The sequence below is a fragment of the Anarrhichthys ocellatus genome, unplaced genomic scaffold (genome assembly GCF_004355925.1).
Source record: "Anarrhichthys ocellatus isolate YVR2014 unplaced genomic scaffold, GSC_Weel_1.0 scaffold14, whole genome shotgun sequence".
Classification (NCBI taxonomy): domain Eukaryota; kingdom Metazoa; phylum Chordata; class Actinopteri; order Perciformes; family Anarhichadidae; genus Anarrhichthys; species Anarrhichthys ocellatus.
This window is the reverse complement of record NW_022280044.1, coordinates 2,554,790-2,577,188: the sequence shown is the minus strand read 5'-3', so window position 1 is coordinate 2,577,188 and position 22,399 is coordinate 2,554,790. Positions and strand designations below refer to the sequence as shown.

The 22,399-nt window shown below is 41.8% G+C and overlaps 2 protein-coding genes across 5 annotated transcripts in view; both read right to left on the bottom strand.

Annotated features, from left to right (window-relative positions):
* The window catches only part of vps50 (VPS50 subunit of EARP/GARPII complex), an 85,585-nt gene extending 74,570 nt beyond the window's left edge, over window positions 1–11,015 (bottom strand). Inside the window, exons 1-4 of one of the 4 annotated variants that reach the window (XM_031854268.1) lie at window positions 10,834–11,015; window positions 10,269–10,337; window positions 3,670–3,792; window positions 2,055–2,126 (exon numbers count right to left, since the gene is read on the bottom strand). In XM_031854268.1, coding sequence (XP_031710128.1) covers window positions 2,055–2,126; window positions 3,670–3,792; window positions 10,269–10,337; window positions 10,834–10,866 — 297 coding nt within the window. In that variant the 5' untranslated portion in view covers window positions 10,867–11,015. Of the gene's footprint in view, window positions 1–2,054; window positions 2,127–3,669; window positions 5,855–10,268; window positions 10,338–10,833 lie in introns of those variants that run through there. The other 3 variants (XM_031854269.1, XM_031854267.1, XM_031854266.1) reach the window with 3 other exon arrangements.
* A 1,375-nt stretch (window positions 11,016–12,390) lies between these two features.
* The window catches only part of hepacam2 (HEPACAM family member 2), an 11,224-nt gene continuing 1,215 nt past the window's right edge, over window positions 12,391–22,399 (bottom strand). The window contains exons 2-9 of the mRNA XM_031854306.1: window positions 18,753–19,112; window positions 18,387–18,674; window positions 16,569–16,868; window positions 15,350–15,475; window positions 15,017–15,038; window positions 14,882–14,916; window positions 14,478–14,551; window positions 12,391–14,356 (exon numbers count right to left, since the gene is read on the bottom strand). Of these exons, the coding sequence (XP_031710166.1) occupies window positions 14,246–14,356; window positions 14,478–14,551; window positions 14,882–14,916; window positions 15,017–15,038; window positions 15,350–15,475; window positions 16,569–16,868; window positions 18,387–18,674; window positions 18,753–19,112 (1,316 nt within the window). The 3' untranslated portion in view covers window positions 12,391–14,245. The remainder of the gene's footprint in view (window positions 14,357–14,477; window positions 14,552–14,881; window positions 14,917–15,016; window positions 15,039–15,349; window positions 15,476–16,568; window positions 16,869–18,386; window positions 18,675–18,752; window positions 19,113–22,399) is intronic.

Here is a 22,399-nt window from a genome sequence, read left to right as displayed (position 1 = left end):
ACACACACACACACACACACACACACACACACACACACACACACACCTGTATCATCTGCCAGGAGGAAAGCAGCCTCATAGTGAGAATCTGAAAGCACTATTATCACTTCTTCAGAGGGCTTTGCTCTATTTCACACACCGACGACTACGAGCCTCTGTAGGTGTAGGTGTGTGTGTGTGTGTGTAAGAGAGTCCGTGTGTGTCCAGTAAGAATGCACACGTATATATTGCTCAACTATAGAGACGGTCTTTCCATCAGTGGCAGCAGGACAAAGGAATGCATTCGTTGAATCGGCCCACGTACAATCATCCACATGAACGACTTCACAATACAATAAGCGTGTGTGCAGGATTATTTTGCAGTATTTGTCAAATTAATTCAGATTTTTTTTCAAATGTGAAAAATAAAAATTCAGCAGCCCCTTTATGCCGTGCTCTACTAGAATATCTCAAACTAATTTCTTTTAATGTAATTCAAGCCTCATAAACCTTGACAAACGTATTCAACCAAGAAAAGAGTGTCACATTTGTGTTTACCAGGTAGGGTACATGTACATGGCATGAGGCTCCATGTTTACAGATACTAAATACACATCTGCTGTGTTTAGCAGGGATTGGAATGATAGTCACGGTGTTTGCTGAAATGATTAACTGCAGAACAAAAGAAAGCCATTATTCCTCATGGAAACAGGTGCAATCTCCACCTCCTGGTAATTATTCTGAAAATGTCTGACTGATTGATGGGATAGTGAGAAAGTGGAAAAACACAAATACGGAATATTTTTGTACATTTGTATTTCGTTTTGCTTTGGGGGTTTTCGGGTCTTGCTCCTAATGTATGTATACATGTGTACACTACAGCTGTTGCATATGTACTCTATTTGTGTACACTATGTATGTAATGATTTATTGCTTTCTCATCTCTCATGGGAATACATCTGTGGAATTAAACACGTACAACAGCAAGATGATGATTGTCGGAAAGAAAGACGATAAAATAAAAAAAATAATAAAAAAAACACATGAAAGGAGGTATATGCTATAATAATATAAGATATTTTACAAAAGCCTCGGGGCATTGAGGTAGACAAACAGGTAGAGGGTTTGCGTATTTAGGCTCGCCGAGAAACATAGATGTGGATTTTTCTGCCTGACCGCACACTGGACCAATTACCGTGGCTATTCTAATGAGGCGCCTGCGGGCTCACTGCCAGAGAGAGAGAGACAGAGAGAGGGTATGTGTGACAGTACGTTTGTGTACTCCTGGACTTTTCTAACTTGTAGGTCTCACCATTCCACGGGCAACAAATTCTGCAGCATCGTCCCAACTTGACAGATGGCTCTGTGGGAAACTGCCAAAAGTGTCAAAGGAGGGGGAGGTGGGGAAGGAGCAGCGTGTATGAAAAAGGGAGATAAGAGGAAGTGTGGAGGGAATAGATGTGGCAAAGTACAAAAAAAGTTTGTAGAGCTGAGGGAGTGATGGAGACAAACAGGTGTGCGAAAGTACAGAAGCTTGTCAGGAAGGAGGATAAGTGGGCTAAATCTGCACTAGACTGACGATTGAGGATGCAGATGGGAAAAGAACTGCTCGACCACGTGTTTCTATAAATAGAATCTGTTGACCGGCCAGCTCTCGAGTCTGACACTGCGAGTACCTGACTGACCTCAGAGTGACGGCCACTATGTAAAGGGTCCTGCTGTGTAGTGCGACAAAATTGCAGCTACTGACGTCAACGGAGTCTGCAAGGCACAAAGGACGAACTGCAAGTCCCTTTTAAGCTTAAACGACCATCATCAAAACCAATCAGGAGTGTTAATGTTCCTGCCTGGCCTCTCACTCACACACACACAAGCACACACAACCACAGACTGTGTATGCAAAGTTTGTGGACTGAAGAATTGAGTTCTTGTTCTGTTGGAACCAATAGTGACACAAGGGGGTGGAGCTGAGTACACAGAGAGAGAGAGAGAGAGAGAGAGAGAGAGAGAGAGACCCACAGAGAGAGCGCAAGAGAGAGAGAGAGAGACAGAGAGAGGAAGAGGGAGATACTTACTGCTGCCTGTTGTCTCTTCAGCTTGTCCCTGTACTCCTCCAGCTCCTGCAGGTTCAGCTCAGGTGGTAGTTTCTATGATCACACACACACAGATTCAAATATACAACCTTGTTTGTTTACATTATATCCTCCGACACAGGTGAACCCTTTTGCAGACACATCCACAAAAACACTGTAAGCTCAACTTAAAACTACACAGCTGCATGCTGCTTCCAATTGTCTCTACTGTTCAGTGTAGTAAAGGCGTGTGTCAGACAGATAAATATCCAAGATAAAAGAGTCAAAAGGCATCCTTAGTGAGAGAAGAAAGGCTGTTTTTAAAAGATCTGCTGAAGAGAAAAAAACAGGTCAACAGAGAGGTGAAACAGGCCGTCATCCAAGCTAAAACCCAGTGACTCCTCTCTGCCTAACAAACTAATAAGGTTGTACACCGGCTTCGAGAGGCCCGACCCCGCATCCAACATGGCGGCGCACAAAGCCGGCCTTCTGTCATCTACCACGCACTTCCCCTCCGTAAACAGGATGTGCTAAAGCGGCTTAAAGCCGCCGTTTCCAACAAGACTGCTGGATCTGATGGCCTCTGGAGGACCCCTCCTCCAGCAGCTCCGAGAACACCAGGGACCAAGAGGTGGTCCTGCTGCCATGGAAATCCCTCAAAAGAGGACACGGCTCACTCCCTCTTAAACTATCTCCAGTATGGTTGCCGAACTACAATGTGGGCTGATTCTTAACTGTTCCTGGCTCCTATTTGTAGACGTTTCCTCTACATTTACCACCATGCGGCCTGTCATCCTCAGGTCACTCAGTACAAGCGAGACCAAGCCTCTCTTCGATGTCGACCATTTCCTTACTTTCATTACCTTTTAAATGCAACACTCTCAGTATAACACAGTCCTAAACACTTCTTTTGATTGTAATTGTCTGTCTCTGTCTGTTTTTACTCGTGTCCCAAATCAAATTGCCTTTGTGGATTAATAAAGTTGCATTAAATTGAATGAAATTGAATTGAGAGCAGAACTATGGAAGTATCCTGTTAGCTCTTCCTCCATTAGAAAAAAAATAAAACTAAAATAATTTCCTCTAAGAAATACACTTTGCCAGATCATAAGTAAGATTAGCCAAAAAGGTGGAGTGCGTTATTTAGTAAACAGTAAACAAACTCTGCTCAGGGAAGAAGATATTACAAATCCATGGCCCAGAGGATGATGGGTAATTACTTTCCCCTTGACTGAGAGTCTCATTTTAGATGGTGTAGCAATACCAAGATAAATCTAATGAGATTTCACACCCTTCCTCTGTTGAGCGGATGCAATCCATCAATCCGGATGTCAACGGTGCGTACGCAGCTCCGCTGAAGTGGAAGAAACGGCAGCTCAGGTGAGAAAGAGCTTCGACTCTGGTGAGGTTCAAGGTGCAGGAAACCATACCGTAACCGTATATGTTCATATCAGAAAATGCAATATTGCTGTATTTTAGTGATGGGTTTGATGAGATTCTTTTTTTTAATGGAGGGCGCGTGGGAAGTTGGGAGTCTCTTGTCACCATTTTACAAGCGAGTGTTGCTAATTCAGTCACTAGCGCATGTTGCGTGCTCATTCAGAGAAGAGTATCTGACCTCCAGCTCGTGCTGCACCATATCGAAGGAGTCGGTAGAGAAGTAGACCTCCTCGATGCTCTCGATGAGCTCCTGCTCCGCCTGCGGGTCGATGGGCTGCTCCCTCAGCTCCCGCAACTCCTCCTGGAGGAGTGTGAGACACAGTGAGAGAGAGAGAGAACGAGTGGAGTTAAAAGATGTCCCTGAAGTAAGCACTTGAAAAGAAAAAAGTTCCAACAACACTGGGACACAAACAGAAGAGGGTCCAATACAGAGAATTACATCATTTCCTAAGTAATGAAAAAAATCAAAGAAAGAAATGGGGTAATGCAGAGAGCAAAAAAAAAAAATAGGAAAGATGCCGAGGGACAGAAGAATAAAGGGAATGGAGATAGTACAGAGGAGTTTAAGGACACGAGCAAGGGTGAAGGACACTGTGAAGGGAGGACAGAATGAAAATGAGGTAGAGAACAAGGAGCAAGGAGGAGGAAAGTGAAGTCGAAAAAACATTTCGTTTGGAAGCAGATTGCGGCTTGTTTCGTTGGCTAGCTGTCACGGGGGGATGGCGGAGAGCCTTGAGAGGAAGAGACGAGAAGAAAGGAATGACCGGAAAAAAAAGACAACAGGGATTCCCCCCTCAGAGAAACATCAGAGCCATATCGATTAGCAGGCGGTGCGTCCGTCGAGGCTTTTAGATGAAGGGTTCTGAGCTCTTATTCCCAAATGAGCCGAGATATAGTCACGGGTCGATAACCAAAGCGTGGGATGCCGAACCAAATTCTGAGGGTGGAATTCTTGCTAGTTATTCGGGACGTCACGAGAAGCCTCCTCCGGTAACGGATTGGTGCCAAAATTCTGAAAGCGTGCGGTCCTGCTCGGCTAAATAACGTACAGAGGTTGCATTATGATAGTATGATGAACGTTATCATGTTGTTCTGTAAAATGTAGTTTTTGGGTGGTGAAACTTGAGGTTTGATAACATTAGATATTTACACATCTAACAGGAACAGCCATATTTAAATGAGTTAGCTTATCGGGCGTTAGTTGCCAGATCTCGGAGAGACAGAGAAAAGATCTCGAACAAAGCAAATTATCTCCATTGTGACAAAATAAAAGGCATTTTAGCGTCAGAATGTGTAGATGATATGTGGCTTGTGAAACATATACTTAGGTAACTATGGTCACAAACTGTGTTCACGTTCACTTCTCCCATTGGAGTCAATAGACTCAGGATCTGTCGCTAGTCTCCTTTCTGCATCGTCTCTGATACAGCCTTATATTACATCCCATAAACAGGAAATGTGCATGCTAGGCGGATTAATGAGTGTGAATCTTTTATCTCAGGTAATGTTGAGTCTCACAGCCCATTAAAGCACAATGACACTAAGAATAGACGGTAGGCTTGGGAATCCTTTAGCCCCCTATAAGCATTCATACTCTATCAAATATCCTAAAAATAGAGAAATCTCCATCAAAGATCTGCACCCATCAGCTCATATCGACTCTAGCAGACACTGATGGAGAAAACCCCGTTACACACCTTCCTAACCACAAACATTTCCACAGCTACGATCAGCGAGGCCCTGAAGCATTGCCCGCCCCCCCCCGATGTAACCGGGTCTGCCTCCGGCGGGTAAGTGCGTCTTGCTGAGTGACATTTATACAGGAGCGCTGGTGCCAGTTTAATGCTCACAGTAAAACACTCATTTAATTCAATTACACACAATCAGAGTCCCTTTTTATACACGCCATATATACAGTTTATATACAAGGCTAATTGTGAGGATGGTAATAAAGAATTATAATGCGTCTGTGCCTGTGTCTGTGTGTGTGTGAAATGCACAGACCTACAGGCAAGTGTGTGTGCGCTGCCATGTTTGAATCAGGTGAAGAAGAAGGAGTGTGCAAAGGCCCCCGGGGGGGAAATGTGTGGGTGAGCGTGTGAGATTGGAAAGGGGCGGTAGAGAGGTAGGGGATCACACTCCTGCCATCAAAAGGGAGGGTGGCAAATCAGCTCAAATAAGAAGGGAAAGGGAGAGGGGAGGGAAGGGAGGGGAGGGGGGGTGACTCACTGGTGGCGAAAGTTCCAGTGAAAAGAAAAAGAGAGAGAGAGAAATGAGCGAAACACCAAAACAATGATGTGAAGCCGCTCCTGCGTGGTGAGAGCAATTCACCTCCCCCGTGCCCCCCCCCCCCTCCCCCCCCCCCCCCCCCCCCATATCCCACCTGCAGTGACGTACGGAGCTCTAAACATCTTTAAGTGAACGACTCCTTGAGAGGCTACCTCAGGTTAAATAATCCCTTTCTCTCCCTGCCGCTGTGTGAGCACAAAACAAAACCAGACGCCCAACATCAGCCGCCGTGAGGCTTTGATCAAATTTCACTTTGAAGGATGAGGGAGGGAAAACAACCCACCCTTTAGCCCCCCCACAATCACAAATTAATGAAATTCTCCTCTCGTTGCGGAAATTAGAAATATATTTGCATCCAAAGTGTGGGACATTTAACAAGCATCATCAAAGAGGATGTTCGTGTGGAGGGCTGATGACTGAATGAGGAAAATCAATTGCAGAACAAAAAGGTGCTCCACTGATAACACCGAAAATTGAATCAACAAAAAAAGGAGGTTCAGGAGAGAAAGCCCGTGAGGAGAGGAGGAGGGCCAATTATTTCCACCATGGAATCGTTCATTAGATGAACAAATCAAAACATCCTCATTGTGATCAGAATATTGATGTATATCCACATCTGCTCCGACAAAAAGGGTTCAACACGTTCGTCTTCTGGGCCATCAGGACACAATCAATACATCAACATCCAGGCTGTAACACTGCTGTCAGTATGTAATCATATTTTCCCTAAACGGTAACTCTCCACCATCTATCACTGCGTCAAACGCAAAGGGCTCCCTGTATCTGCAATGTCCTGCAGGTCTTGTGTTGGATGAGTGAACGGGCGTATAATTAGAAAACAGTATCTCAGAAACTAAGTGTGAAATGTCAAAGTGAGCCGTGTTCCCCCCTAAAGAAAGCCCGTGTAAACTAACAACTTCCTCCCAGCTGCATACTGCACATCGGAGGCACTCAGCCATTCATCCTAAAATTTTAGGAAGCACTACAACATTGAGCAGGCGATGCTCTCGGCCGTGTAAATTAATAAATAATCCTCATGCGGTAACACGGTGATGGGTGAGCTGGTGGTGACCCCTGCTGGTGGGAAATGGTAACTGCATGTACACGGTGCACTAAACAGCAGGTTATAAAGGAACAGAAGCCTCAACAAAGTGAAATGAAACATTCTCAGCATCATACAGATAGAATGTACCAGCTTGTTCCAGTGCTTCACTAAACCTGTGTGACTCTTCCATTCAGGGCTGCAACAAACCGTTTTAGCTCTACTTATATCTGTGAAATAATCACATCAGAGGCCATTTATGTGGCTGCCTCAATATACCAGTTGGGATATATTGGATTTCCTGCGCCTCTGTTTATTACTAGAAGTAAGTATTTAATACCTAGAATGTCTTGTTGCCGGACAATATAAGATTGCAAAGAAGAGGTTAAGAGATATAGCGCAGCACAATACCGGCCAAGTACATCATTACAAGTGACTCGCAGAAAGAGAACAGCTTTGAACAAAAAGGTTTGGGATGATAAATAAAAGGGTTGTTTGTTTTCGTGTGAATCCGCAGAGCAGCTTATACCATTTCAGGAACCAAGAGAAATTGACAAAATGTAAGAAAAAAACCCATGAAAGTGATCAAAAAATAGCTTGGAGCCATTTAAATGATGTATATTATTTTATTATAGAAATTAGCTTTTGTTTTTCACACAACCGTTATTAAATGTAGGCTCTTGGCTCATTGCCCAGACGGACACGTACATTTGTGAAGGGCCGCAGGTGAACGAAGGGGGATCAGACTGTCGTTGAGAGAAAGGTTCCCCCCCTGAGGGTAAACTGCTGCTAGAGAGCCAAGAGTGTGACCTCTGACCTCTGTCTGCACATATATCAGACCTGACATCTGTGAGAGGAGCCAAAGCAAACGGTTCACCTCAGCGGCCATTAAGTCTATTGGCAAGACACTAGCGATACAATACGCATCATGGTACGGGTGTTACCGTTCATTATACTGCTGTACTGTAAGCAAGGCGATGTATTGTGAGGCTTTTAATCTTTGCATGTAAACTATTAATTAAAAATGTACAGCGTTGTCGAGAATCTATACAGTATCACAAAACATAACGTATAACATAACAATCAATAGACTCGTCTTACACCCCGAAGCAGCTACGCACAGTAACACTACATAATAGAAACCATATTACAAAAGTGCACCAGTCGTTTTAAGTGCATTCACCAGAACAGGGAAAAACAGGTAGATCTATTCAAATTACAACTCAATTTCAACATTTGGCGTCTTTACAAAACAGTACCAGCTGCACAGGATCATGTGGAACTGAGCAACAATTGCAGAAAACATCAGTCGGAACTTCCTGTTACTGACTACATCAAACCAAATAAGCTATCTCTGGTGAGGTCACAAGTAGAGCGGAAGTTAAGGAGCCAATCAGTTAACCGATTGGCTCCTTGACTTCATACATCAGCATGTCAAGTGTGCTTGTAAATCGGTGCTTTTGGATACACGCGCTACATGAATGGCAGTCCGTTTGCCTTCACACACACACACACACACACACAAATCTACAACTTCAGGCTAACTGGTGTATCTTTATGTTTACCCTGCGTATCATTCATACTCCATCGACCCAACACGTCATGTCTAAATATTGACTTGACAGCATCAATTCTCAATTCCCCCACCTGCAAGCCAGATGTTGCTGTCAGCTCCTGGAGGATGATAAATGATGTGAATCGTGGCTAAAATGGTTGGAAACACACGGCTGGTACCAGGCAGTCAGTATCAGCTTAAGTATTGAAGATACACGCATGCAGCCAGGCACCTTGGTCTCAATCTGCTGAACAGAGCGGTGGGTTAAGTTACGCAGTGTTCCCCCGCAGTGGCCGTAACATATTGAGAGGAGTATTCACCTTTAATCACAGAGGACGGTAGGTTTCGGTGGACACAAAGCCGGCGTGGGCTCCCATTTCATTTTCCTGAAAGCTGAAAGGCCCCGCGGCAAAAGTAAATAAAGTCAGTGCATCGTATCATCAAATAATGGGACCCGTGTATTGGCTGAGCACACAATAAGCAGGTGTTTGCAGTAAACACAGGAGACTTAATTCATCTGTAATATATAGAGGCAGGCTGAAGTGCATATAATCCCATTTTTTTCTGTCTGCTTAGACTACGGTGCCTCATATCACATAAGAAGCCGGTGCAATAATACTAAAAGTCATTCTTGTGGGCCATGATGCTAACACAGGTGAATATTTCAGGCCTACCAGCGTGTTTGATGTCTACATATCCAGTTTGGCCAAATTACCTGTTAGCAATCCCAAAGCCATGCATCCAATGAGAAGAGACTAATCTTTCCTGAAACATTCCCCTCTGTGTCTATGCTCTCATTACACCCGAAGAATAAAATGGCCGCTTATCTTATCTTGAGCTTGAGCTTGACCTGCCTCTTTGGGTGGTTTTCTGCAACAACAGGTTTGCAACGACAGACTTGTATATCGTCTAAAAAAATGTCAGAACTCTCAGCTTCATCTTTCTCAACTCTCATAGATGAATTGACAGAAAAGCACACTTCCTTTTAATCTTATCTGTTGCTGTGTTTTTTCAACCGAGGCAGAAAATACACATTAAGGCCAAACTGGAACAACAATCAAAAACAATGTCCACCTGTTAAACGCCCCAGTCTTTCAAAAGGAGAGAGATTAAACGTCTGGCTGATATCACCCTGCACTGTGAATAATTGGAGTTGGTCGCCTTCCAAACTGTACGCAGCCACGTTAGTGACTATACGTTATAGAGAGCCACTATAACGTATGTATGCTTCGCTCGGCCTGCTCTTAGCAAATTGAATTTGTACAAGTGGGTAATGACAAATAGTTCCTGTGAATAAGCATGACTGATTGCATTTTAAAACGCTGCCATGCAAAAAAAAAAAAAAAAAAAAACGCTAAAATACTATAACATATAATACTATAATCACACTCCTGGTGTTGAGATTGATGTGAAGCGTGTCCTTAAGTGACAGTAATGGGAGCCATCGGTCTCTTTGCATAGAAAACAGTAGGTGGTATTTACCCGATTTACAGGAAGCAATTCAAAGTATATTAATACAGTACATTGTGAACAACAGTATGTCTGACTCACAAATTATACAATAAGTCTAATTCAAATATAAAAGCATTTAATCTGGTTGTATCAGTACTGTCGATGTAACTGCTTCTGAGTTTGACTGGACTTGGCTTCTATTAATAATATGCAGTGTTTTGAAAGGTATGACATACAGCAGCCTTGTTTCAGTTGTCAACAATTACAGGGAGCTTTAAGCTACTCAGATCTTACCACACAGTGAATATAGTTAAACATAGGACAGGTAGATCTACCTTTTTACTACTCGAACACGTCATTAGCTGTGGTCAACTTGAGAGAGATGATGACTGTATTAGGATATGCAGCACAAATGCTTCAGCCTCGACATGCAGTTTACCTTGCTCGGGATCCTCAGGTTCTCCACAGGACTGAGGTCTGCCATGCTTTCCTGGGGGCTTTTCAGGCCCTGTCAAAATAAGAGTCAATGTTAAAGACTTCAAAAGCCCCAAAAAAAGTCAAGTAACCTAAACGGGTTTACACAGTTGGAACCTGTCCCCGTCGTGACATAGCTTGTCATACAGGAAAAAGTGGAACCGACGCACAAATTTGTGATTGCGATATGCTCTGTTGTGCAGTGGTGAACCAATGAGTGCAACATTACTGCAGTGCAAGATGAGAACTTCCCTAACCGCCCAGTTTGCACTGTTGTTGTGCTTGTCTGAATGGTAAACTCTTACAACTGGGCCGCGGGTATTCCTGTCACTACACCTTTGTTATCTTGATGTGGGTGAAACAGCTCGTAGCTGTGCTGTCGTTAAATAAGCTGTTGTTACTCGGGCTGAATGTGCCCTTTAATGAGCCACACGATGAGCTGTCAAATTCGCCAGTTAGCCTAGCTAGCTAGCATGCTAGCTACCTGCAGCTGACAAAGACAACGGTTTTTGTGGCGCCGCTTTGCTCACCTGCCGGGCCATGAGCGACTTGATCTTCTGCATTGTGAATCCAACTTGTGGCACTTGGACAAATGATTGAACAAAGTTGCAGTTTTTGTTTTGTTGTTAACGATGCGCCTCCATCACTACGAGAAGGAAGCCATAGTTGACCGACACGTGACCGGTACGGCAGGAACAATCCTAAAGCATGCTGGGAAAGGTAGTTTTATTCGAGGGAGGCGTGCTAGTGGCCGCTGACAGAATCTCACCAGTGTAAAAAATGAAAATATTTGGATTAAATTGAAAGAATATGGTGTTCTGAATAAAAAATAATGAAACTTAAATACAAAAGTATTGAAAAACATTAATAACATGATACATGTATTGCTGTCTCGCACCACTGGATGGTAGTAATTTAACATCACAGAATAGAATATTAGACAGAAAGGTTTATTTTGCCTCCCTGAAAAACGTACTCTACTTCTTTGTTCTCTCAGTTACCTGTAGGTGTCAGGTGAGACATTTTGACATGTCACGGAAGGAAAAACACAGCTGTAAAACGAATGATGGCTGTGGGTCCTACAGTGCATGCTGAGACCCCTGTCACACTGTCATGGCTTGACACTTGAACAGAACGGATTGTTTATGTTATGTTAGGATAATGTTGTGTCAAGATGTCGACTTTGAAAAAGGCCTATAATTGCTCCACAGGTTGTACTGAAATTACCTTGACTGATCTTATTACACAGCTATATATCTTTTTCTCTTTTCCCAGCCAACAGTGGAATGTAACTGACTTAATTTAGCCCATTTCTGTGCTTAAGTAGGCCACAATGTTGAAAACATGTGTCATTTTATAAGTCATGATGCAATTAAACTTCCCAACAGTTTAAAGTGGATCAGATTTGATTGTCATGCACCTGCTACAACATTAAAATGCTGCTGACATGTGAGTGCATCAATTATAATCATCCTATATTATTATATACTGTAATATTACATGGGGCATTGTTCTACATAATCAGTATTTATACTCTTTTGAATGCAGTACTTTTGATGGACTGTATAGCTTCTTTTAACCAAGTTATGGATATGAGTATACTTGAGCACATACAACTGACTGTAGCTTACGGTATTTGCATAATAAATACGATATTTAGTTGCTGACAAATACTGTTATTAAATACATATAATTTGGTCTCAAACAGGATACGATTACCAATACATAATACATGTCATGTCATGTTATCCATGACCCAATGCCATGTAGCTCTATCTCTGCCGAGTAATTAGACTTGGCTCTGTCTCGTTAAAAGTAATTACAAAAATGGTGCATGGAAACCCATTCAGCCTGTTTTGTAGATGTCCCCTTGGGTGTTATTGCAAGCAGCACTTGGTTAAAAGCAGGAAGCATGCAGCAGACAGCAGGCACTGTGAGTTCTAGTTCCTGGTTAATGAAGCCTCAGGCTATTTCCCAGTCAAATGAAGGTGAGGTCTCTCTCCTTAGGTGAATTTACTCCTCTGTTGTTTGTTAGACAGTCATCCACAGTGCGGCGCCTCCCTTAAAGCATACACTGAGACGGAACAGATTGTAACCCCTACCCGGAGATGCCACCACAAAGACACTGCACACTCAGTTTGTCAGTTCATCAGCTATAATTAGAGCTTGATTCAATAAAGTGCTTGTTGTTCTGCAGGTGAGCATCATGAGAAGCATGCTTATGAACCTCATACTGAGTGCTGCAGCACTTTATGACTCAGTCCGAAGTTCAGGTTTATTATCCAGTGAAGAAGCAAACTAATATACAGTATGTGCAATAATTTGTCTTGTTGACATATATTGTCAATATTCTAAAGTAATAATGTCTGCATAGTTTCGTTTATTTAGTTTCACCTAATAAGTCCACAGTTTTCTTTGGAAATAAACCACCTAAGGGCCAAATCAATTCAAATGTTTCTATTTTAAAAGTTTTAAAAGTTTCAATGCTAGATCTTCTAGCTTGTTTGGATATTTTTGTGCTAAAGCATTGGATATAAATTTGAACGGAAGCACTCAGTACATGAGTGACAACATAATATTTTGGGAAAAAGCTGAATCCTAGCAGAAAGCAGACTGCTGCCTTTAAGTGGTTAAAGGTGAGGAAAATAACAGAAGAGTGAGTGAATAAATTCTGACCTCTATTTTCTAAACAAACACCTTTGTGTCTGGTCTGTGTCTATTTCCTCATCATTCCTCTCCCTCTCTTTTACATACACACAAGCAGACAAGCAAGCCCACACATTTTTGTATACTCGTGACAAGGTGTCAGCAGGAGCAGGTGGAGGGCACTCTGCCACACACTGAACCATCCGTCTGTTGCTGCCTGTCTCCATATCGCGCCAGGTACACAGCATACCAATGCAACTTGGCGGACAGCAACGAGCACTCTGCAGCAATTTGAGAGAACAAATACAACTCAAACACTTAGAGAAGAGAGATCACTGCCAAGACATTAGACAAAGACCGACTGTGAAGCAGCAGAACAACTGACATGTTTGCTGGCTTCAGCTATTTGTTAGTTTTCTCAGGATCTGTGATTGAAAAAATTGTTCATTTCAAGCCATTACTGCAATTGCCATTCTATGAAAAAGACATATAAAGAAGTGCAAATATAAATGCAGAAATGGAGTATGCACATTTGAAAATGACCCACAATAGTAAACAGTTATATATTTAATAAAGTAGAAAACAAGCATGTGAATGCAAACTGTACAATAATTTAAGAATCGTTCATCCTTTTCCTTGTTTCAGCATTTCATTACATCCATGTTGAGCTGAAAAAAATGCTACATTTGTGGAAACAGGGTTAAGTGTTTCTATGGGAATAAATAGATTGGAGAAAAACATAGAAATAGAATAAAGAATCTGGCGTGTAATCCATGTACAATATTTACATTTAACCTAAATATATTTCATACAAGAGAACACATTCATCATAACACTTGTCACAAAACAGACTCTCATTGGCAGGAATAGGAAATTAGAAATATATTATTGAGATGGCAAATAAAACCTTAGTATTTAAAATTAAACATGTTTTGACCAGTTTTGGTACCTTAAATGTACCTCATAAGATCATGCTTTAAGACTTACTTGCTTGGTTTAGTATGACCTAAAGTTTTGAATGAAAAAAGCAAAGCTGTTTCAACTTGTGTACTTTCACATAAAAAAAACAATTAAAAAAAACATTTAAGCCATACATGCACTTTCATCTCACAATAATGTCAGCAAAAGTCATTTGACATCCGTCCCAAACTGTGGACAGTAACAGTGCACGATCAAGCCTCCGTCATCTCTTGTGCAAAAAATGGCCCACCAAAGCCAGAGGTTCAGGCTTTGATAACAGAGAATAAAGCTACTCTTCAAGTGAAATGACTGTAAGTTCCATCTCAACTCTCCAGCTTACTCCAGCAAACTGTGACTCGGGGTTTCAGGAACATGCCTGATCACATCGTAGATGGTGGTGTGCATATCCTGAACTGACTCGAGGTGAGCCAGAGATCTGCATGATACCTGCAGGACAGTTGCACGGGCACATTTTAAAAACTACACACAACTTTCCAACAATAGACAAAGGCGTACAATCTTGCCACGTTATTACTGAATCCATATTGATGTACAACATGTTAAATACCTGTGCTGATTCCATTTTCCCAGGTATGGAAACAAACTCGTAGATGCCAAAGTCTTCTGTTGCATCTTCATGGCCTGTTAATACACAGGCTTCAATGTCAGACCAGTGCTTAGCTATTATGAGTCAAACTTTAATTTAACATGATAAATCATAGAGTGTAATGACACCATTAAACTGCTTTCCGGTTGGAATCAATGAGACACCTTGACCTTGTTTACTTTTCTGCTTAAACTCCTCCTATCTCAAACCAGTTTTTTTGGGAATGACTTTCAGTTTAATGGAAAACCGAGGCCTTGTTCATCCCTACAACCACCTCAAAATATGATGTAATATAAATATACACATATGTAAATATAATGGCATGAGGCATACTCTATAATCGAAGTGTCCAGCAGGTAGCTCACCTGAACGATGTGGTCGTTTCTGCTCTGAAAGTGGTCTGTCAAAAACAGGCAAATAAAGCTGTTAGTTAAAGCATACATAATGTACATAAAAAATGCAATTGTGCATATCTGTATTGATTTCATATTCAAGCTTACCTGTTGTAAATGCTCATAAGAACTGTTGATGACGGATAGAAAGAGACAGTGGGAAATAATTATTCACAAACACAGAAGTTACACGTTTTAAAATATTACCTTGCCTTATTCAAATGCGGTAGATACTTTGCCATGGTTACCTTCGGTTTGACTGACATTTGCAAGTTATTTACATTTATGATTAACCTCAACGTGTAAGAAATCAGTCTGGCAAGCAGTTAGCGTTGTCTCACTCATCTCATCATTCAGATTTCAAACATGAAACATTTTAAACATGTTGCAGGACTCACTGCTTAGAAAACCACCTCTGTAAGCAGCAGAAATAGACATTACCTCTCTTAGGATGGCAGGTTCTCCTGAGGAAGAACAGCAACATACAGCCGATGACGAACAAAGAGCAGACGGTAATGGCTGCCAGAGGAGTTACAGGGCTGCCATCTTGGCTGTGCTTTTCTTTCCCTGCAAACAAATACAGGAGGGACACTGACATTAATGCTCATTGTTAGCCAGCGCTGGCTCTAGGGATGGCAATGTCAGCCCATTGGTCCAACACTTTGGTCTGGACATCAATAACTCAACTACTATTAGTTAGTTGGATTTACATAAAATCTTGTTCATGGTTCCCAGAGGATGACTCTTAATGGCTTCACTTTCTAACGCACAAGCGCACAGTCACACTAAACACGTGGTTAACGTCTTGAAATCAAACAAAATACTTTGCTTAGGTTTAGTTAACAAAACCACGTAGTTAGGTTTAAGTGAAACATCATGGTTGGGCTTTAAAAAATTACTTAAAGTAAAACGTAAACACCGAAACATAAGTATACGTCACAAACACCCAGCTAAACTTTCGGAGACAAACACTGGTCTCATGGTTGAAAGTCCTGTTTGTTTCCACCTCACCTCCCTCATGGAGCATTTTTTAGCTCAAAGCAACAGTGCCTCATACAGCAGCTAGCACAGCTCATCTTATTAAAAGGTTAGTCATTAGAGGCTTCTTTGGTAATGTTTTGCTGTCACTAAAAAAAAGTTGCTGTCACGACATCCGTTGACTCACTAAACAGCATTTTAAATCATAGCCAGTATCAACAGTAGCCATTAGTGAGCCTTTCTCAATATCACCAAGACAACATTTCAATGTTGCATTCAGCACACAGAAACTCCACATGCCATAAACTTAGTCAACAAATACGACAGCTGTTGTCCACTGTTTGCTTTCCCAGCAACTGAGCTTTAATACAGGCTGCAAATGCAGGAACCTGGCAACAAAGATAAAACGACAGGTTCATAATAGCCATGTATATTTCATGTTATATCCCATAACCTGGTTTCACTTTGTCACAGTGGACACACTGTTAAAGTATTTTATCCACCGACATGTTCCCATAGCTGGCCGTGGTGTTTGTCATTGTCAAGATATACGTATATCTCATAGCTCATAAACCTCTTCTGCTTTTGGCATGACACAGTGTTTACAGAGTCTTTATCTCAAAGGATTCCCAAAATCTCCCCACGCTCTGCTCTTTCCTGCCATGTTCCACCCTCTACCCACCTGTTCCTAAGCTGGCCACCACCAGAGTAAACTGGGCCTCGTTCTGCTTCTGCGTCACGTTGTTGAAGGCGCGGCAAAGGTACTCTTCTGCCTGGGCCAGTCTATAGGAGCGCACCTCCAGCCGTGGGCCCTCAGTGATGACCTGCGTGGCGTTGCGGCTCTTAGAGATCCAGACGTAGCTGTTGGGTGGGTTGGAGTCAGCCAGGCAGTCAAAGAAGACCAGCTCTCCAGGGTTGATGGTGAACACTTCTCCTGTCCGCAGGCCCTGGTCTGAGTTCACCTCCAGGTTGTAGGGGCCATCTGCAGGCGCAAGAGTGGGTCAGGGAAACATGACTGTTTGCCGCTGATGTGGTGCGTATTATACAGAATGGTTACTTTTCTATGATAAACAGGGTCATAAGTTCGATCCTCAGTTCTTGGGGGGAAAAGAAAGAGCAGTGGTTGCCCTTGAACACAAACATGTAACCAAGAAAACAGCTTCAGTGGATGAGAAAACATGAACACAACTTTGCTTATTAATCCATAAATATATCTTGCTACAAGTCAATAAGTCGGTATGTGTTATGATAAAATGAAATCTTGTGAAAAGTTTCATTTCATTTGGGGTTTAATTTGGTACATATAAATGGAAGCAAATAATGTTATACAATATAATTACAACTAAAGTAGATTGATCTTTTTTTTCTAAATGGTGCCAACGTCAGTGTATTTCTGTTATAATTCTGTTAAGACAGACTTAAGATAGACTAAGATAGACTGCAACCTAGATATTGCAGTTATGTTGCATCAAAAGTGAATCTTTGGGTGACATCAATCAGTTTTAATGTTTTTTACTTGTGTAAGACTGGAAATATGACTTTGAGAAAATCAAAAGTCTTTGTCAGTCGTACACAACATTATTAAAAACTCTGTAAGAGAAACTGAAAACCGTAAAATTAAAATCTACTTTCTGTAGGATGCTACTAAAAGCTAACACGGACATGCTCTGCTTATGCAAACAGATTATTGTCACACAAATGTTCCACATCCTTTACGTCCCATCAATACAGAAACACATTCAAATGATTCCATAGACGGATCATGTTCTGGGTACAACTTCAAAGAAACCGCCCAGTTTATCAGTTTATCTACCTGCTTTATGGCAGAACAGAGGAGCTCTGTGAGATAAGACTGCTCCCACGCAAATACCCATAACAGTCACATGTTTCCAGTTGTCAGAAAGTAGTCTGATCTCACTGACATTTACATATATCCTACTACAGTGCAAAGAGAGAGAAAAACAACAATAGATGCTTAGTATTGGTATTACAGGAGCTTTGTCGCATATACATCCTACAATCAAATGTTTTTGAAAAATAATTCTATAAAATAATTGAAAATGAACTCTACTGAAATCCTTCTGACCATGTAATGTTAATAAATATGGTTCCAGTGTGTGACAAATTAAAAATACTTATAGGTGCAATAAATTACATTGACTTATTTGTCTGTAGAGTTGTCTTTTGCAGGGTCTGATTCCAGTCCCTGTGATACTGGCCGGGTATTAAGGACTTCATTTTGCTGTAAACTATCATTGCTGGTGTTCATAGCTACTTTCACAGTAAAAGAAAAGTGATCAAAGTGTTTATGAGTTTAAGAAGCTGCTGGCTTTGAGACGTCAACGTTTATCTCCTTTATTGTGAAAAAAAAGAAAAAAGAAAATGAACCCAATTGCAATTCTCTGGGGACTATAGTTAGGAACTACATTTTCAGTTTCAGGTGGTCTTGGTGCCGGGACAGACAAGTAGAAGGAAAAGGAGAATACAGATGTATACTCACAATAGACGTTGAGTTCCGCGGCCCTGCTGTGTCGCTCCTGGCTGACAGCGTTGCTGGCCAAACAGTGGTAAGTTCCCTTGTCCTCTTTCCTCACAGGACTGATTAACAATGTAGAGTTGTCTTGGGAGAAGAGGTATCTGTCGCTGAGACCTAGTGCGACGTTGTCCCGTAGCCACTGGAACACCACTCTTGTTCCCCTCTCCACAGAACAAGTCCAGGTTACGTTGGCCTTGTCCTCAACAACCGCATATGATGGGCTCTTCTCAATGACTGGAGTGGACACAGGGACTAAGGAATAGACAAAGAAGTTAGGCCTTAGTCCATAGATGACATCCAACTGATGACATGTGATCGGCAGACACTCACCGTCCACTGTTACGTGCACAGTTCTCTCCTCCTTGATAACCAGCCCTGTCCCGTTATGAAAAGCTATGTTGAGGTTCAGGTGGTAATCCCCCTCATCGTCCTGGTTCACTTTCCGTATTAGCAAAGACACATTGGGTTCTCTAAAGAAGAGGTGGTTGCGGTACATCATGTCAGTGATTGTGGTCTCTTTGGTAAACGTAACCAACGTGGTTCTGATGCCGCTCGGCCTGGTGTGGGACCAAGTTCCCTGGATCTCAACATCATCCAGCGGGAAGCGAGTCTCAACGGACAGAAGCACTGACTTCCCTTCAATACCATGATGGATCGATGAAGGGACGTGGATGAACTCAGAGCTGACGTCTGAGTCGGTGAATTTGGCAGGGAAAAGAAGAGGAGGAGGGAAACAAAGATAGTTATTGCACAATCGCTGTATAATTAGTTGATGATGAATAATTAGGTCATTTTAGTGATGAACACACAAGGTGCTGCCATGTCTAAAGAGTGTCAGATAGTTAGCCTTCTGAGCGTGTTCCTGTTCGAATAAGTTTCTCTCTGTATTTCAAAATAAATATGGGTTTGGAGATAAAGAGGCCACATCATTCATTTGGAGTTTAAAATGTAGTTCACCCTTCTTTTGGCTCTGTTTTAGTCTCCACCAACTTCTGAGGGAGAGTCCGACTCTTTAGTCTCTGTCTCTAAGGAGTAGAGTCCGTTTTTATTGTTTTTTCCACTGAAAACAGCTGCCATGAGAGCGGTGAGAGTGAATTAAAACCAGGAAGTAAACCAAAACAATTAGCTGAAAGATGCTAAAACGCTCTGTAGAGAGAGAGACTGAAAAAGTGTGTTTGTCACTACGAGAGACAAGATAAAATAAGATAAGATAATCCTTTATTAGTCCCGCAGTAGGGAAATGTACAGGATTACAGCAGCATAGTGGACAGTGCAACAAGATACATAGTAAAAAAACAAGATCAAAACAAGTATTATAAATAAGTAAATAAGTAATAAACAGTAAAGAATATTAACTAAGTAAAAAAGTAAAAAAATCCACAATAACTAAAATATAACTATAACTGAATACTAAAAATATGATGTATATAATAATTGTTGTATTGCACAGTGTATTTATATTGCACTGATTTTTAGTGTTGGGTGGTCTACTGGGAGCACAGCTGGTTGTGAAGCCTGACAGCAGCAGGAAGGAAGGACCTGCGGTACCTCTCCCTCACACACCGGGGGTGAATCAACCGGTGGCTGAAGGAGCTGCACAGAGCTGCCAGGGCGTCCCGCATGGGGTGGGAGGTGTTGTCCATCAGTGATGATAGCTTAGCCATCATCCTCCTGTCTCCCACCACCTCCACCATATCCAGTGGACACCCCAGCACACTGCTGGCCTTCTTGACGAGTTTGTTAAGTCTCTTTCTGTCGGCTGTCGAGATGCTGCTGCCCCGGCAGACCACTCCTTAAAAGATGGCTAATGCCATCACAGAGTCGAAGAAGGTCCTGAAGATGCTCCCTGCACTCCAAAAGACCTCAGTCTCCTCAGCAGATAGAGTCCGCTCTGACCCTTTTTGTAAAGTGCATGTGTGTGGTCAGTCCAGTCCAGTTTATTGTTCAAGTGAACACCCTGGTACTTATACGATCTCACAATCTCAATGTCCATTTCCTGGATGTTCACTGGTAGCGGAGGAGAGTGTTTACCCCGGCGGAAGTCCACCACCAGCTCTTTGGTTTTACCAGAGAGATCCCTTTCACATTACACGTAGTTATTTTGTCCGTTGTTAGTTTAAATATATTGATTAATGCAGCATAGGGCTGTGACAGTATCAGATTTTCACTACATGATTATTGTGGCCAAAATAATTTAGGATAAAGACATTATCGCAATATTTATTAAAAGATTTGAGAAATAATTATTATTATGTTATCAGTGAAATTCATCTTTAACTTTGTTTATTGTGTTTATTTGCATTTTGTCTCCTTGTTGGCAAATTAATTACACTCAAAAATGAAATGAGTGAAGGGAGGTGGAGAGAGTCTGTAAAAAATAACTGTATATATGAAATGATTAAAAAAGAGCTGGACTATTTACACAATATTATCATGTATGTATTATTGACATGATATCAATGCCAGTATATCTTGATGACCCTAATACATACTGTATGCTAATATACTGGTCTAGTCAGGTACACCACTTCACAAACAAAAACAAAAGACTTATAAAATGTCACCCCTTTGTACATGTTGTATAAGAGCAATCCTAACACATATAAAAATCCATTCAATCTGGATTCAAACATATTGCACATCAAAATGTTGTAGTCCAAATTAAGAAATATTAGTCTTTTTTAAAGACCATTTGCCATAGGCCTATCGTGAATTACAGTATATCAATACTGAAAAACATTGATAACATTGTGCTATTGATTACATGGAGTGATGGGGAGAATATGAAAGCAAAACAGGGCTATTTGCCTTTCAAGATGAACCCCTTTCACTTGTGTCTGACTAATCTCCTAATCTATATCCTCGTCTTCAAATTGTCCAGGTCCTGAAACTGCAGTGAGTTAATATTGACCCAGCTCACTACAGATTGTCATTGTTGTCAGACAAGGATGAGGTCTGTCTCTGTGATGTCGACTCGCTAAACAAACACTTTGGCTGTCTGAAGTAACTAACTAGATAACCGTTGATCTATTGCACCAGGCTGTCTGTTCTGGCTATAGTTGCCAGGGCAGTTAATGTGCTGGCAACCAGCTTGAAACAACTTGGAACAAAAACACCAAGAATAGGAAAAGTTATGTCTGTTTTTCAGCAGCTGTTGTCCTTTCAACTGGAAGTTTTACCTGTCATATTGAAACCCTTACTCAGTACAGCTGAAATTATCCCGTCTCTAATTTTCTCCTATCTTCCATACATTACATTTCAAGGATCATTAACATCAGATCAGAGCTACGACGTGAGGGTTTCATTTGACAGAATTGTTTTGACAACTTCAAGCTTCACTTTTTGACAGTTTGAAGATACAAAGTGAGCAACTGAGTTTGGATGCCAGGTTGAGATAAGCGGCAGCATGTGAGTAGGCAGTTACTGTGAAGCAAACTCACCAAAAACCTCTCACTTTTCTCTAACTTGTGTCCCTTTGTCTCACTTCTGGCTGTCTATCCTGTCTTTCTCAGTTGCAGCATTAAAGGACTTGGGGGAGGTGGATAATATTCATGAGAGACTGTTCATTTGTGATATGATTTCACATAATTTAGGTGTGTTACATCTCCTGTCGTAAAATCTTGAATGAAACTAGGGGAAAACTCAGAAAAGTGATTGTCGTTCTCACCTTCTAACCACATCTTCCCTCCTATCTCTACCCTCTACCCTCTAATCTCTTTTTTTCTTTGTCACCCACCCCTCTTCCCTCCCCTCTGACCCGTCCACACTTCCTCCCTGGAGACGTCCAGCTGGTGTCAGCCAGGTCCCTGGTGACTGCTGCCCATCATGCTCATCACAATAGATTCACTGTGTGTCTGGTGTCACGTTCTAAATAATGCAGACGCCCATCGACATGCTCCACTCTTACAGGCCTGCAGGCCAGTTAATGTTTGTGTGTGTGTGTGTGTGTGTGTGTGTGTGTGTGTGTGTGTGTGTGT